At 26.6% G+C, this 16,955-nt stretch overlaps 3 protein-coding genes and 1 long non-coding RNA gene across 6 annotated transcripts; 2 read left to right on the forward strand and 2 right to left on the reverse strand.

The window, feature by feature from the left end:
* The first annotated feature begins 1,325 nt into the window (after positions 1–1,325).
* On the forward strand, positions 1,326–4,608 carry LOC112706679 (E3 ubiquitin-protein ligase SDIR1). 3 transcript variants are annotated; one of them, XM_025758103.3, is made up of 9 exons: positions 1,326–1,516; positions 2,002–2,128; positions 2,243–2,297; positions 2,377–2,429; positions 2,529–2,757; positions 2,918–3,032; positions 3,341–3,383; positions 4,008–4,133; positions 4,226–4,608. In XM_025758103.3, exons 2-9 carry the CDS (start codon positions 2,051–2,053, stop codon positions 4,355–4,357), a joined length of 831 nt encoding a protein of 276 aa, XP_025613888.1. In that variant the 5' UTR covers positions 1,326–1,516; positions 2,002–2,050; the 3' UTR covers positions 4,358–4,608. The 3 variants fall into 3 exon arrangements, with proteins under 3 accessions (XP_025613888.1, XP_072057039.1, XP_072057038.1); XM_072200938.1 differs by having other exon boundaries at positions 1,370–1,516; positions 1,934–2,128; XM_072200937.1 differs by lacking the exon at positions 1,326–1,516 and adding an exon at positions 1,662–1,829.
* On the reverse strand, positions 3,669–4,728 carry LOC140174820 (uncharacterized). Its single transcript, XR_011864712.1, has 2 exons — positions 4,462–4,728; positions 3,669–4,379 (listed from the first exon to the last, which is right to left on the reverse strand). It is a non-coding gene; the product is annotated as an uncharacterized lncRNA (long non-coding RNA).
* A 551-nt stretch (positions 4,729–5,279) lies between these two features.
* LOC112706681 (zinc transporter 1) lies at positions 5,280–7,714 on the forward strand. Its single transcript, XM_025758104.3, has 2 exons — positions 5,280–6,048; positions 6,872–7,714. Exons 1-2 carry the CDS (start codon positions 5,379–5,381, stop codon positions 7,261–7,263), a joined length of 1,062 nt encoding a protein of 353 aa, XP_025613889.1. The 5' UTR covers positions 5,280–5,378; the 3' UTR covers positions 7,264–7,714.
* Positions 7,715–15,470: 7,756 nt separating this feature from the next.
* LOC112706682 (small polypeptide DEVIL 18) lies at positions 15,471–16,048 on the reverse strand. The gene has a single exon (XM_025758105.3). It carries the CDS (start codon positions 15,940–15,942, stop codon positions 15,634–15,636), a length of 309 nt encoding a protein of 102 aa, XP_025613890.1. The 5' UTR covers positions 15,943–16,048; the 3' UTR covers positions 15,471–15,633.
* Positions 16,049–16,955: the final 907 nt, after the last annotated feature.

Here is a 16,955-nt window from a genome sequence, read left to right on the forward strand (position 1 = left end):
GCTCTATTTTAAGATAGATAATACAAATTTTATTAAAAGAAGATAAGATATAATTTATGTTTACTATTTATGAACAAACGGCATTGTATATAATTAATCATCATCCGTACAAAAAAGAGGTAAGTCAAAAAGATCAGATATAGAAGATGTATAATAATCTTCATCGATATTATTTTATCACTCAATCTCGCAAATTATAAATAAAATTAAGTATGTAAGAAATATAATTTCAAAAAATAAAAGAAAAAAATATAAGAGATGGAGTACAATAATGAATAATAATGTTTTATAGTTTGTAAAAGAATAAAAAAAAAGTATAAATAATGTAGAAAAAAAAACTATTATTAAATAGAAAAATCATTGGTAAAAAAATGAGATTATCTTTTATTATATATAATTTTTTATAATGAATAAAATATTAAATACAAAAATAAGTAAAATAAAAAAAAATAAAATTATATTTTTTTATTAAATTAAAAAAAATATTCAGAACTATATAATTGATAGTAACTATATAACTATTAGATAATAATTTGTAAAAAAATATTAATAAAAAATAGATTTGATATTAAAATAAAAATATAAACAATCACTAAAATTATGAAAAAATATGAAATTCAAAATCAAAATATTTAAGATCATGAAAGAAAACTCTTAATAAATAACAATTCAAATATTAAAGTGACAATAAATTAAATTAAATAACATATATTTAAATTAATTAAGTTAAATAATTAATATAATAAATTACTTATAATTATTTGACTCAATAAAATAAGTTAAATAAATAAAATACATCTTATAAATATGTAACGTAAAAATTATAATACTTTTAAAAATTAGTAATCAAAATACAAAAAAAATAATGTAAATTAAAATAAAATTAATTTATTTATTTCAGTCAAATCAAATAATTAATATAATTAATTAATTAGAATTAATGCGGTCAAACAAATTGTGAAATAATTTAATATTTATCCCAACTAATTAAATAAATAAATAAATAAATAAATAAATAAATAACGTATTTAAATAAATCAAAAAATACTTTTAAGATAATATAATGTGAGTTATATTATTAATTAAAAAACTCGATTTTAATAATATATAATAAATAAGATATGACATATATCTAAACATAAAATCTTATTTTATAACCTAATTAGTGTAATACTCAAAGAAGTTGTAGCCAAAATGCAAAGTTGGAAAGAAGAAAAAATACCGCACACATACATTTACCTAATCTTAAAGTAGTGTATGTAATCTATATTCTAAGCATATCTAAATTTATTTTAATTTATATGAATTCAAAAAAAAAAAAGAGTGAGATAAAAGTGATATAAAATTGCATCTACAAGCAAAAGCAAAAGAAGGTGAAAACAATTTCAGTTGGTAGTTTGGATGAGTTTTGAGCTGAACTGAGTGAGTGAATGAGTGAGTGAGAGTGACGATTATAATACATTGTCACCTCCGAAAGCAACGGAACATCCTTTCAACTGCTTCTCTTTGTTTTTTCGTAAGTTTCTTTTTCCTTTCTAACATTAATTTCTGCAATGTGTCTCCAATCTCTTTCTTGTTTCTAATCTCTGTCGGCATATTCTAATAATTCGATAATGTCTGGTTCCTTTCTGCATAGACATGATCCTGCACTGCCCATTTCCGATTTTTCTGTCTTTTTTGGCTCCCTTGGTCACCAAAGTTTGAAACTTTGGCCCCAATTGTTTTAGTTGGCGAATTGGGTGCTTGTTGGAATCTTAATGCATATTCCCCTTGCTCTTTATGAATCAATCAATAAGCAAATCAGAGTTTGTTGTGTCAAGTTTGCTCTTGTAACCTTACTTAATGCTTTGTGTTCTTTTGTTGCTTCAGAAATTCATGCTTGGAATTCTGTTAATGCTAAAAGTTCTTCCTTTCATGATTATGACCAATGCAGGAGCTTTGTTATTCCTTTAATATATCATAAATGAATCGCTGTGATGAACCAAAGACTTTTATTTACAGGTAGCTAGGTAGTGCCACTGGCAATTGTTGCAAGTTTTTCTTCGCAATTATGAGTTTTGTTTTCAGAGGGAGTAGGGAAGATATTGAAAGTGGTTTTCCAGATTATGTTCCTGAAAGATCCTTGATGGTATGCTTCAATGCTGTTTGCATGCTAGCTTGTATAACAAGTAGTTCACATTGCAAACATGAATCATCCAACTCTAATTCTCATGCTACTAGTTTTTCCTTTCATTTTTGTCAGCGTATTCATCCGGCTCGACCAATTAGTAGCAATTCTCTGGCTTTTCTCACCACAGGTAATCTAATTACTGTTGGGCTAATGCTTTGCTGCTTCATCATTGTAGTTTTTTAACCTGTATTTGATTTGTCCTTCAGTTATTGTGTTATTCATGCTGCTGAACTCTCCTCAGATGGCACATTATTTTATGGTAAGTAATAATTTAGCTATTGTGGGCAAGCAAAAGGTTTCTGTAGCATTCTGATTTGGTATCAATTAATATGATAACCATGTGTAAGTATGCTTGTAGCTATGGCTTGTGCTTGCTGTTTTTGCGATGGCTACAAGCTTGAGGATGTACACAGCTTGTCAGCATCTTCAAGCTCAGGCCAGGGCTCATGCAGCAGCAGCAACTGGATTGCTTAGCCATACCGAATTATGGCTTAATGTGCCACCATCCATAGCAATTGCAACTAGAGGACAATTGCAGGGGCTTAGGCTTCAGCTTGCACTACTTGATCGTGAATTCGATGAACTAGGTATCATGCTTTGAAATGTGTGTTTCAACATTTATCATTTTGTTTTTTTTAAGATGAAAGTTCAAGGGATGTGAGAAGTGAGAGCAGTTTTCATCAGCTTTATACAAATATGCTTTTGTTAATTCAAAATTGATAATCCTTTTATTTCATTGAGGGGTAGATTATGATGCTTTGAGAGCTCTTGACTCTGATGCTGTTTCGACTACTACTTCCATGACTGAGGAAGAGATAAATGCCTTACCCGTTCACAACTATAAAGTTGCAGTTCCAACAAAGTGAGTTCACTGGGTTGTGTTGGTTTTCTAAAATATTCTTATTGTGTGTGAAAGACTTTCTTTACCTGTGTAAATTTTCGGATTCTACTTTCATTCATTTTCAAGAGGGTCGGATAGTCAGTTCACCCGAGTGAATTTGAGATCACCATGTTTTTTTTTTTTCTTATAAATTATAGGTGGTTATGAATCTTGAAACAGGCAGAAAAGAATATGCCACAATGATGCTTCTGAATCTGACTTTTCCTGAAGTTTAAAATTGATATGCTTTATTTAGTTATTTACTGATGCAAATTTTTGAATGCTCACAGGGATTGCTCAGCAGGGTTGGGATCCTCTTCAAGTGCTGCTGAGGTAGATATCTCTGGTTATCCTTCTGTTCTGTTCATCATCATTTGAGTTATGAAACAGCTGTTAATTGGTAATAATGATGTGATTGCTTGGTTCTACTCTTTGTCGTTACTTTCAAGAATTAATAGTGGTTCTTAATTTGTACTATTGCCTCTAAGTAGCACCATTATGGCCTCGTATCAATACCAAGAATCTTACTACATACTTTACATATGGGAAGATAATGATATTTTATATCGAATTCTGTATTTTTGGCTTGCATTGCCATGAACATGAGTGGTATTGGTCTTCCAACATAATTTCTCTTTGGCTTTATAAATTAGGCATGATTTGTGAGTCTTTACAATGAGATCATAAAATATCATAGGCAATAATACATGGCATATAGACTGCAAATGTATAATGTTATCCCTATGGTGATGCCTCCTCTATTGATTTGTGATTTAGAAAGCTTCCTTCTTGATGTGCTATATTCTTCTCTGCTTAAATATGGATAGTGACATTGTTTTTTTCAGTATGCTTTTAGATTTTAGAATACTTTAGTGTGATTTTTTTGCATCAAGAGGGAATGAATTGCTTCCACCAATCCTTCCTTCATAGTTTTTCTAACTCATATGTTCCGATCAGAATAAGCAAGCCTGCGAAGGAGCCGAGGGAAATAACCAAGGCCCGGAAGATGAGCTAACATGTACCATATGCTTGGACCAAGTTAACGGTGGCGAACTAGTCCGTAGCCTGCCATGCTTGCATCAGGTTTGTGCTATATTTTGCATTTTGCTTTCTTCAACTTCTCCTACCATGCTTCACTCATAAGAATCACCAATGATATACTTTCAATTCTTCAGTTTCATGCCAACTGCATTGATCCATGGCTCCGGCAGCGAGGAACATGTCCGGTGTGCAAATTTAAGATGGGTTTGGAATGGCGAGGAAACAGGGAGACTGAGACTGATTCCGACGGTTCAGATATTGCTTAGTATTCTTCCAATCAACATATAGCTGTAAAATGCATGATGTGTGTATATCAAGTTCATCCGTTCAAGTATATAGCAAAATAAAACATATGATGTGATGTCTTTACCTTGAACCTGTTCTTACTCCTTAGGATAACAATATTATGAATCAAATCCATGTTCGGTCATAATCACATTAGGGAAGCTGGTTTGTCTTGGACGCTACATGCTCTCCATCCTTTGCCATATGCAAAAATACAAAAGTGATTCAGCAATTACATTATTATTTTTATTATTATGACACAACCCACAAAACTTTGAATTGGGTCTCAATCCTCATAGACCATTTTCAATAAACTAAAATAATGCACGAGTTCATGAAAAATCAAGAACACGGTGTATGGCTTCTGTCAGGTATGAATTTCAACCCCACATCCACATCCACATGCCCTTTTCCCTCCTCCAAAAACCACACACACAACATAACATTATTACATAATATGGTGATCGTTATGTTAAAACTTAACTTCAGATATGTGCTGTTTATGTTATTATTTAATTCATTTGGGATTTTTTTTTATACTTAAAAATGATTTTTAATATTATCACTTACTAGTCCCCGGGACCCTAGCTGGAGGAGCTGAACTAGCAGACATATTTTAGGATAATTTCAATAATATAGTTCTTAAATCTTTTATACTTGGCAGTTTTATTCTAATTTAAATTCAACGTTAATATGAGTATATGACATAAATATTATTAATATTAAAAGTTTGTAATGTTAATAATTAAATTTGATTGCATAGAAGCTGACGGCAATAGCGGTGCAGTACAAAGGCTACATTTCAAAAAAGTCAACATTGTAGTACAAATAATACAATCTACTAACATACTGGATTGTACTAACTACTAAACAAGTTTTAATTAATTAACAAACTTAATAATAATAATCATAGATCTTAATACAACAATACAATAATACAATATGTGACTAATGGACACGTTAAAAAGCAACAAAACAAGATCATAATAACGATCACAACATATGGCTTCTTCTGATGCTACAAGAGCCATGGCAAAAACATCAATGACCCTAATAATAACAAAGTCAACGTTCCATGTTCTGTGCCTCTTAGCTTCTCTCCTTCACCCAATCAATGCTCATGGCGGTGATGAAGATAAAGGGAGCGTGGCTTTGCACGATAAGGGTTTGATCTTGGTGAAGATATGGTGTTTGATCATCATGCTTGTGAGCACCTTCGTTGGCGGCGTCTCTCCTTACTTCTTCAAATGGAACGAAACCTTTCTTCTTCTTGGGACTCAGTTTGCGGGTGGTGTCTTCCTTGGAACCTCTTTGATCCATTTCCTTAGCGATTCCAATGACACTTTTAAGGACCTCACCACTAAAACCTACCCTTTCTCCTTCGTGCTCGCGTCCTTCGGCTATCTTCTGACTATGTTTGGTGACTGTGTGGTCATGTATGTCACCAGCAATAGTCAGAAGATAGCGAAGGTCGTGGAGGTGGAAGAAGAAAGGCAAGGGCATCAAGAGGAGGAGGATCATCAAGACTATCAACAACACCACAGAGATGTGACATTGATGGCCACACATAACCCTATTTTTGTGAAGACTTCATCTCTTGGGGACACCATTCTCCTTATTTCTGCCTTGTGTTTCCATTCTGTTTTTGAAGGCATTGCTGTTGGAGTCTCAGGTCTTCTTCTCTCTTTTACTTTTTTTTTTTTCAGTTAATTTCTAAGATAATTCCATTTGTATTGAATAGTAGACGTGATACAATATATTAGACTTACTATAATGTGAGATGGTTTGGAGTTAGCTACTAATTTATAAATTTAAAATTATCTTATTTAATTTAACATTTACAATTTTATATATGTGATATCTGTAATTATATATTTATTATATTTAATTTTATTTATTTATTTTAGCAATATTTAAAAAACATAAAATAAAGAAATTTTGAACTATTTTATACTGATTTGTATTATTTTCTAAATATTTTGATTAATTTATTACTCTATATATAGATACACTTCAGTTATGCATATTATTCATCAATTTTATTGTTTGTTTAATGAATTCTCATAATTGTATTTCAATGAAGCATTAGAGCCTTATTAGTTACTCTTCATGATTTCCTTGCTAGCTAGGATGACTTACTGTTTCAATTTCTTTTAGGTTTTCTTTCTTTTTTCTCACTTTCCACAACATTCTATATATAATATGAGAAAAAAATTGAATTTTTTTTGTAACTAACAATTAGCTAGTCTTTTTTCTTTGAATTTCCTTTAATTTTTGCTCTTTCAGGATTTTGTTGGCTAATTATTGGTAAAAGAAAAGTTAGTTCGTTGCTCTTAAAAAACCATTCATATTTTAATGTGTTTTAACTTATTTTATTTTTTCATCCTGGTATATACCATGAATTTCAAATGATTGAGTATTAAAAATTATGAATTGAACATATTTAATTAGCTGATACATGATACATACATGTATATGTATTCCTGATTCCTCAGCTACTAAGTATGATGCATGGAGGAACTTGTGGACAATATCATTGCACAAGGTATTTGCAGCCATTGCAATGGGAATTGCATTGCTTAGGTTGTTACCAAAGAGGCCCTTAGTTGCAACAATTGCATATTCATTAGCCTTTGCAATCTCTAGTCCCATTGGGGTTGGAATTGGCATTGCCATAGACACCACAACACAAGGATCAACCGCCGATTGGATATACGCTATATCAATGGGCATGGCTTGTGGTATTTTCATCTATGTTGCCATCAATCATTTGATATCCAAAGGGTTCAAGCCACACAGTGCGAACCGGTTCGACACACCTTGGTTTAGGTTTCTAGCTGTGCTTCTTGGAGTTGCTCTTATTGCTGTCGTCATGATATGGGATTGAATAATAATGATGATCAAGTTTCATACACGTGGGATATGATTGTTTTGTTAACGGTGGAAACTCAGGTGCCGTCAACTTTACGTGAAGTTAATAACTAAAAGCCTTAAATAAAAATTTAGTCAAATCATTTAAATTATTTAACGATTTTCAACTATCAACTTTAAATGAAGTTAATTGCACCTGAATTTTTACCTTTGTTAATTAATTGTAACATAGTTGTGTGTGAGTGAATGATGGTTAATGAATGCCATTGTATATTTGCCAAAATTGGAATTGTTCTACATCTATCTTCTACTTATATATATGTCTATGCATGTATGCATGGAATGCATTGAACAATAATGTTCATAGCTATTTTAATTATGAGGAGTGTTAGGAACAATGAAAATTTTGAACAACATGAATAACTACCAATCAAATGAAAATATACTACATCCTAGTTTTTCTTTAATTATTGGCATTAATTATTGTATGATCTTGTAACTAAAAACTGATGGTGAATGTGATATCTATTTGCCAAACAAAAATCTATAGAAATAATAAAAAATCAGTTTAAACAACTTATTAAAATTTTTCTATTTAATATTTATTAATTTTAATAATAATTAATAAATATTAAATAAAATAAATTTAGATTATTTTTAATTAATATTTTTTTATTATTAAACATGTTCATTTGTCAAACACTACGAGCAAAGTTCTCATTATCTTTGGCATGTACAAATATCAATTATTAATATTTAGTATGAAAAAATTTAAAAGCCAATATTTTTATTAAAATCTGACTAGCACTTAACTAGTAAAAAGAAAGTGACTAATTTTATATTATTAAATATAATTTACACCATTAAAAATATTAATAATAATTAATTGATGACTATAAATTATAAAATCTGCTGGCTCTTAACATTTCTCATTGAATATTGACCACACTTCCTCTTTAATTATATATATACAATATTTTTTTAGCTGAAAAATCTATTATATCTATTATCTATTTCTACTATTATATATTATTATTTTTACAACAAAAAGTATCACATGTCACTTTCTCATTGCAATTAAAATCAAATCTTTTTCTCTAAAATTAAAGAGTTCTTCCCTCAATCTCTTTCTTTCTTTATCTCTCTCATTATTTCACTCACTCTAATTTTTTTGTATATCATTAAAAATGACCAATTACAAATTTAACAATAAAAATATACATGACATTATCTAATTGCATTCAAATTAAATTAAAATATATTGAAATGTAGCTATATTATATATTATTAACTAATTTAATAACTAAAATGTGTGTCATATGACAATCTCTTATTAAAATTTAGAAAAAATATTTCCCTCCAAAATTAATAAACATCCTTTTTATATTCTCTTATCCACCTTCCTCTTTTTTTTATTTCTCTCTATTCTTTCCACTCTATAAATAATTTATAATTCATATTTTATATTAGTAATTTGATAAATCAAAATGTGTCATAAGATATTTTTCATTATAATTAAAATATTTTTTTTAACTTTTAAAATTAACAAACTTTCTCTCTCATTCTTCTTTTTTATTTTTCTCTCTTTTTTCTCTCATTTTCTATTTTTTTCTACTTTAATACATAATATAATTTAAATAAAAAATATTATTATATGCAGATTTTTGTATTTATTTTTAATTTTGTATTGCTTATCTTTTTAATCTATATTTTCACTTTTTTTTCTTCAAATATTTATTACATATAATTTAGAGAAAATACAAATATTGTGATTAAAAATTTGAATCACGATTCAATTGTTTTAAAAGAAAAATAAATTTGAGTTAATTTTATAACTATCAATATAAATTTTTTTATGCTAATATCCAATTATATTTTTATATATAGAAAAAATATTATTTTTAAATAGCAAGCATAAAATTTATTTATTTTTATTTGTGCAACAAACTTAACACCTAATTAAATATAAAAGTATACACATTAAATTCTTTCAAAATTTAGATAACGAATGTTAAAATTAATCATTAGTAAAAAATTAAACTCTTTCATATGAAAATAATATCTAAAAAATTTATTATCTAATTTTATTTTTATTCACAAAAATTCTGGTCTTTTTAGCCGATGAAAATTTTTGTCCTTTACAACTACCATTTTATAAAAGTAATTTAATGTTGTAAATTTTTTGTGTCATAATCTATAATATTAAAATTGATGTAATTTTAAAAGATTTATATTCCTATTATAGTATTACGAGTAAAAATATTAGTCATATTTTAAAATGATAATATTAAAAAGACAAAAAAAATTTAAATTTATCTTATTTATTAAATAACATAAGTTCTGGTTGTTTTTGACAAATTTTTTTGTTACTCAATATTTTTTTCCGGTTTTAAAATATGAGTGATTGGTCGGAACTCATTAAAATGAGAATGTGAACACAAGCAAAAATGGGTTTAATTTAGGCATGCATGCCATTATTTGGGACTTGGTAATTATCCGTGTAGTGTATAGATTATAGCGTGAAAACAATTGTATACATACTCAATTGTATACTAGCATATAACCTCTTTTATTTTTTATTTTTTTTTTGGGTCTGGACTAGTATATAGACAAGTTTTGAAATATTCTGAGAGATGATACAAGTTATAACATACTTTGGGGTTGGGCTTTATGATGGATTCCCCTTCCTAGCTGCTATTCTGAGAAAAAGTCTACCCATATATGAATCTGGTTTATAAATTATAGGAAAATTATCACATGTTCCATCGTACTAGCATGGAACATCATGTTCTTTTGTACTATCCGGTTTTCATTATGTATTTGTCTTATAGTGAAGAACTTAAAGACAATTTTATCCTTTGAAGCAAAACTAAATGACCCATTTGTCAATGGTTGAGTTTTTAAATTCCTGGCTTGGCTAGCAATGGAGCGTGAGCCACTATTTGTTACATTGAGAATTAAATTTTTATGCCATTCTTAAAATACACACCATTAGCAACATATCCTAGCACATTTAGTTTTATATTTATTAACAAATCATTTAGTTTTTTAGTAAAAAATTATAAATATATTCAACAGCTACCTTAGTAAAAATAATATTATATAAAATAAGTAAATAATATATATCAAAATGAAATTTAATTTTCAAATATTAACATTACAATTAAAATATTGAACTCTTTTCGCTAATTTTTCTTCAAAATCAACTCTTTTACTTTTAATTTGTCTTTTGAAAAACTTAAAAATACAATTTTGATAACATTTTTATTTAAATCTTTTAAAATACTTGTTCGACATCTAATTTTCTAAAAACACAAAATTCGAACGAAAAATGTACGTCTAACAGATTTAATAACAAAAAAAATATTTATTTTTTTAGTGGCTTCACTAAATCTAATTTATGGATTTTGAATTGATTTCAATCCATATATTTTTAACTTTAGTTTTACAAAAAAAAAAAGTTAATTCATTGCTTTGGTACTTATATGAAGATTTAAATTTAGCATCTAATGATATTAGATTTTTTTTATTCTATTGTGTCCAAAAAAAATATATTTGACTATTTTAATATTAAAAAAGATTATAATTATCAAATTATCGTAACCCAAAATTCATTATTTATACCTTCTCTTTTATAATTTATATATAGATAATAATATTTTTATTCCTAAATCTTGTTACTCTACCATGATTTACTAAGAATTTTATACTATATTTTAATACGTAAATTATGGTAGGGTAATTATTTTACAAAAATACACAAATCACGCTATATCTTATCACTGTTTACTTGTAAATTTAATAGTATTCTTTAATACATAAATAATGACAGAATAGTAAATTTTTAAAATTGTACACAAAATTCACTAAACATAATTTGCTAACACAATTATCGCTAAATATGATTCATGTCCATCATGGATTTCAATAATTTTTTCACCATAACATACTAATAAATTTTATTTTTTTTAATACATAATTAAATTTAAATTACTAAAAATGACATTTTTAAATTTTTTAACGCTGTCGTTCTGTGTATATACATTTGGTCATTTGTTTAATATGGAGTTAACTACTAGTTTAGTCCTCACACAATTAAAGCTGTGTTCACTTCCTTTTTATGTTTCGCTTTCTTACTATTCGTGTGCGATGCGAGTTCTGATTGTTTTGTTTAATTTTTTCTTCAAGGATCTTAGTTAAATTTCTTTTCATATATGCATATGTATGTAATCTTATTTTTAGAGGCCTTAATATCTCACCACCTTTAATTTATGAACTTAAACGTAAAATTATGTGTGTGGTAAGATGTTACACTTTTTATATCATATGATATTGTTTTAACTTTAAAATAATTTATTTTGGTATAAATATGATTTAACATTTATTAAATTTAATTTTAAAAGTTAAATTTGTATTAATATATTATGTAAAATTTATAAATTTGTACCTTCTAATTTTATATCTGGTCAATCCAATTTAATTTGATTTATTTTGGATCAATTTAAGGTTGGGTTAAAATAAATTCAGTGAAATATTAGAGATTCAAATCTAATTGAACCATGTCGAGCCCGACGCATGTGTACCACTACTTGGGTTGTAGTATCAATATTAGGATAATTTAAATGTTAGGAGCATAGTTATGAGAATCAAATATTGGTTCAACTAATAGATTACAAGTTGAACCGATTAATCCATTCATAACTAAATAATTATATAAAATTTAATTTAATTTTTTATTTTCATAATGAATATCTTTTTTAGTAATTTTATTTTATATTCAATTAATTATTAATTTTAAATTTTAGTAACTCATCAATTAGTTTATATTTATTATAACTCTTCAAGTATTTATAAATTTATATTTATTATACTATTTAAGTATTTATAGAAAAAAATAACAATCATAGAAATAGAAAATATATTATAGTTAATAAAATATTATTTTTAAATTTATAAATATAATTTAATTTTATTTACATAAAACATTTAATAAAAAAATTATGTATAAAAAATAATATATTTTTTTAGTTTAATTGAGCTTGATCAAGTTTGACCGAATCAGTTTAACCGATTTTAAATAAATTTGACTAAATTTTATTATATTTAACTAAGTTTGACCGGATTAATTATTTGACTAGGTCAAATAATAATCCAATTCGAACTAATGACCGGATTTCGGTTCGAATTTGATAACTTTGATTTGGAGTATGTTTGAATTTTATTATAATTTTGGAATAAAAATAATATTTTGTTTTTTTTTAAGCAAAGTTTTTTTTTATCAAAGATAAAATTGAGACTTGAATTTGTGACCTCTAGATGAGTATAAAGAAATTATATTCAAACAAAGTTATACGTGATAAATTATGGATTTTTATAGGTGTGTGTGGTAAATGTAAAGAAAGAGCCTTATATTTTTTACAACTTAATATAATCACCATTGAACACAGGAATATTGATTATATAAAGAGGAGTTTTAATTTTAAAACTAACAAAACATATTTTTTCGAATATAAATGAAGTCAAGTGAAACAAATTCTAAGCCAACATTTCTACTTTAAAAAATTCAAGATTTGTAACTATACATTATTTTTGCTTTAATTTTTAATTTTTTTTATCTCATAATCTTCAATCTATTATAGAATGAGAAATCAATAAAATCATTTAATATATAAATCTAAGTATTTAACTCTTACCAATCTTATAACTGAGCAATTATGAATATTGAAATAATAAATTAAATAAAAAAATAATCATTTTTTTAAATTAAATATGCATGGAGTAAAAAGAAGCAACAAAAATATAGGGATGAGTTTTATATTTATTCTTATATAAAATTTCGATTATGGATTATGAAGTTTTGTTTTTATTTTTTATTTTTTTTATTATTGAAGATAGGAAAACTCGAACTCACAATTTCTTAAGTAAATATAAAAAAATTATGCCATTTGAGTTATATCTTGTTGACTTAGTTGTGAATTGAGGGTTTTGATTATGGATTATAAAGTATGTATAAAGTAACATGTTTATGACATATTTAAATACTATAGTCAAAGAAAGAAATCATCACCTGCAATGCAAGTATAAAAAACCTTAACTAATTTTTTTGTTCAATTCATCAAGAATTAAAAAACTATGCATTTTCAGTTCAAAAGAGTAGTTACGAGACTATCAACAATTTTATTACAATTTTATATCTATATACACATACATATTTGTGTAAACATGTAAATTAAATGGTTGAAAGAAACAAATGAAAAGAAAAGGTGAAATATAACTGACAAATAATAGTATTTATATATGTTTATTCCGCGCCGCAAGTATGTATCAAATTAAAAAGGAAAAAAAAAAGAAACTAACATTATAATATGAGAAGAAAAAAAATGAATTATGAAAAAAAGTGAGAAGCAAGGAATTATAAAAGAAGAAAGTAAATAAGTAAAAGTATAATTTTATATTAAAAAGATAAATAGTAAAAATGAGTAAAATAAAATAGTTTTATAATTTAATTTACACCTATTAAAAATAATAACAACATAGAAATATATAATAAAGTAATAAACTAAATAAAAACAAATGTTAAAGAGAGACTGAAATAAAAAATAAATCTATCTAAATGACTTAATTTATACCAGTTCAGCTAACTTATAGGCTACTTTTAGTAAATTCCAACGCAAATCTAGCTACCTTCCAACTAGCTTGGGCAAACAAGGAACTCCAATTCTCACAAACGGGCAAAATGATAGATTGGTTGCATGACTAAGGTGGACTTCTTTTACATACTGTCCACAGAAGTTATTTTTTTTTAATCCAGATCGTTTACATTTTTTAAATTATATCTTAAAGGTTTAAAATTGAGGAACAAAATGTTCCGTGTTCGTACATCGGAACACGTGAACAGCTTCCTAAATTATAACTATTCTAAGAGTAATGTTAAATGATAGTACAGATAAATTATTTTAATAAAACATATAATTTTTATACAATAATGTATGAAAAAAAAAACTAAAACGATAAAACCTTCTATTTTTGTTATCTTATCTGATTTCTTTAAATCACTCACTAGTTAATTCCTTTATATACATAGGGCCCGTTTGGAAACTTTAGAAGTAATTTTTTTTTTTACTTTTGACTTATGAAAAGTAGTAGTATTAATGTCGGGTGTAATTTTCAAAACAAAATTGTAACTTTCTAAGAAGCTATTTAAGAGCTTATAGAGAAATTAAAAAAAATGACTTCTCTCATAATACTTCTACTTTTCATCACATTTCTATAAAATAAGCACTTTTAGAATTAAAAATCTAAACACAAAATAATTTATTTATAAGTTACTTTTAACAGAGTCATTTATTGTTTAAGTTATTTTATCAAAAAGAACTTAATTAAGTTAGTTACTCAAACTGGGTTATAGTGACATTACATTTAACTTATGAGTTTAACAAAGGAATGTAGTCAACCTTTTTCAGCTAATATCAGTTAATTTTTTTGTCATTGTTTTTGAATTAAAGTAAACTTTATTTTTAAATATTAAATCTTAAATTTTAATTTTTTTAAAAGATAAAATTAAACAAATAATTTTACATTAAAAAATTGACAAATAACATGTAATGCATAGCGCAACTAGGACAAATAACATTATACAATATATCTTGCTATATAGGTGCACTACTTGTGTTATGTATTGAGTATGAACCAAAAAGTGAATAATATTTTCTTGCAAAAACAATGTGCGTGTTAGCTAAATGGTACTATAAGTTAATGTGTAGTGATGTAGTGTCTCTGGTTGCTTTCCTTTTTCTCCGTTTCTTACTAAACATGGATTTGCAGCAGGTACAAATTACTCACATTGTTGATGCCAATATGAAAGAAAAACGTCGCATAATTCCAAACGGTTATTTTCACGCAATTTTTGGAATTATACGAAATGAAGTAATTAATGAAATGAGTGGGGACAAATAGGGAAAAGAAAAAAGAAAGATGCGGACTTTTTACAATGACAGACAGTGCCATCAAATTCACATATGTCAGTGGCACATCGATGTTCGAGCCTCATCTAACTTCAAACTGCAAAGTTTCCGCTCTCCCTCTGTCACGCGCTCAATTGAAGACTAACAAAAAGGAAATAACAGAACGAAACAAAACTGAGGGGTAAAATAGGAAGATCCAGAAAAAGAAACCAAGATCCATTTTCAGTGAAGATCCAAAAAAATGAATAGAAGAGAATAATAATCTAATAGTTGATGTATGAACTATATATATTTCCATGAATGTTGTTCAAATCAGAAATCACATTATAACTCAGCTAATTAACTAATTACAAAGCAATAATGAAATCTAGTATCTATAATAATGTATGAGATTCAAAATTTGTGAAAGTAATTTGGAAGAATCAAGAGTCACCATGCTTGTGCCAGCAAACTAACATGGCAACACAGCGCCTCATGATGTAGAACCTTGCTTTGTGTTCTTTGGCTATATTGGTGCATTTGCGACCGATGGATGACGTGTTCTTCTGCGAGAAGCTTCTTTGAAGATTGTTGTTGTTATTGCACTTGGAAGAAGATGAGGAACTCTTGTGTGATATGCTTCTCATGAGAAGAGGAGAGTTTGAGGTGCTGCTTCTTGTTGAGCAACTCCGAGAGAACTTGGAACTTGTTGTTTCCTTCTGCTTTGACACCTTCCATTTTCCATCCATCATAACAAACGAGAATTCTGGACTCTTCTACAATCACACTTTATAAGCCTTCAAAGAGATCATCAATGCTTCCTAATTCTACCACTCATCCCTGGCCTCTGTTTATATAGCCACACATATATATATACACACATGTACGCTCCTTAGCTTATAGATTAAACCTTTGGTTTATATTAAAACTCAGTTATTAAATTAATTACTATATATATAATAATATAAGTATATGAATTTAATTTTAATCTACTATTACATTAATAGTTTTATATTGTCAATGTATTAAAATTAAATTTTTAAATATATTTCTAAGTATTGATTCATATTTTTCAAACTAAATATTCGCATTTTTGAAATAAATAATCAAATTTATTTAGAATAATATAATATAATTTTTTTTCGAATAATAATACATCATTTTATACACAATAATTAATTAATAATTAATTTTTAATATATAGAATAAATGAAATTATAAAAAAATCATTCCAGTTGAAAGAGTAGACATAAAAAATTGCCACGTAAGTATTTGCGTGTGGTGTCTTAGTTTTTTTATATTTTATTTTGATCAAAAATATTATTTATATTCTAAAATTAATTATTAAAATTATTTATTAATGTATTTATGTATACATATATCATATATGTATAATTTAATTTATTTTTAATATATATTTATATTTTAATATATATTATATACTAATAATTAATTTAATAATTAATTTTAGTATACACATAATATAACCGTATTTTGATTTATAACTAAATCGGTAATTTATTCTAATATAAACAAATATTGGACATATTTTCTGCCACACACACTCAGAAAAAAGATCTTGAGATTCTATGGAATAAGATGCCTAACATATTATTATAAGCATATAATAAGACTACCCTATATATATATATATATATATATATATATATGTGTGTGTGTGTGATAATTATAAATATTCATGTGGCTATGCATATGTATACACATATATATTTACTATTTAGTAGTCCTTGTTTAATTAAAACAC

Source organism: Arachis hypogaea, chromosome 8 (assembly GCF_003086295.3).
Source record: "Arachis hypogaea cultivar Tifrunner chromosome 8, arahy.Tifrunner.gnm2.J5K5, whole genome shotgun sequence".
NCBI lineage: Eukaryota > Viridiplantae > Streptophyta > Magnoliopsida > Fabales > Fabaceae > Arachis > Arachis hypogaea.

What these genes read in the sequence shown, in the direction of transcription:
- LOC112706681 (XM_025758104.3), top strand. Translation starts at nt 5,379, where the DNA reads ATGGCTTCTTCTGATGCTACAAGAGCCATGGCAAAAACATCAATGACC. An exon ending in CATTGCTGTTGGAGTCTCAG is followed by an intron (nt 6,049 to 6,871) that starts GTCTTCTTCTCT and finishes CTGATTCCTCAG; the next exon opens with CTACTAAGTATGATGCATGG.
- LOC112706682 (XM_025758105.3), bottom strand. Translation starts at nt 15,942, where the DNA reads ATGATGGATGGAAAATGGAAGGTGTCAAAGCAGAAGGAAACAACAAGT.
- LOC112706679 (XM_025758103.3), top strand. Translation starts at nt 2,051, where the DNA reads ATGAGTTTTGTTTTCAGAGGGAGTAGGGAAGATATTGAAAGTGGTTTT. An exon ending in TTCCTGAAAGATCCTTGATG is followed by an intron (nt 2,129 to 2,242) that starts GTATGCTTCAAT and finishes CATTTTTGTCAG; the next exon opens with CGTATTCATCCGGCTCGACC. An exon ending in AGATGGCACATTATTTTATG is followed by an intron (nt 2,430 to 2,528) that starts GTAAGTAATAAT and finishes GTATGCTTGTAG; the next exon opens with CTATGGCTTGTGCTTGCTGT.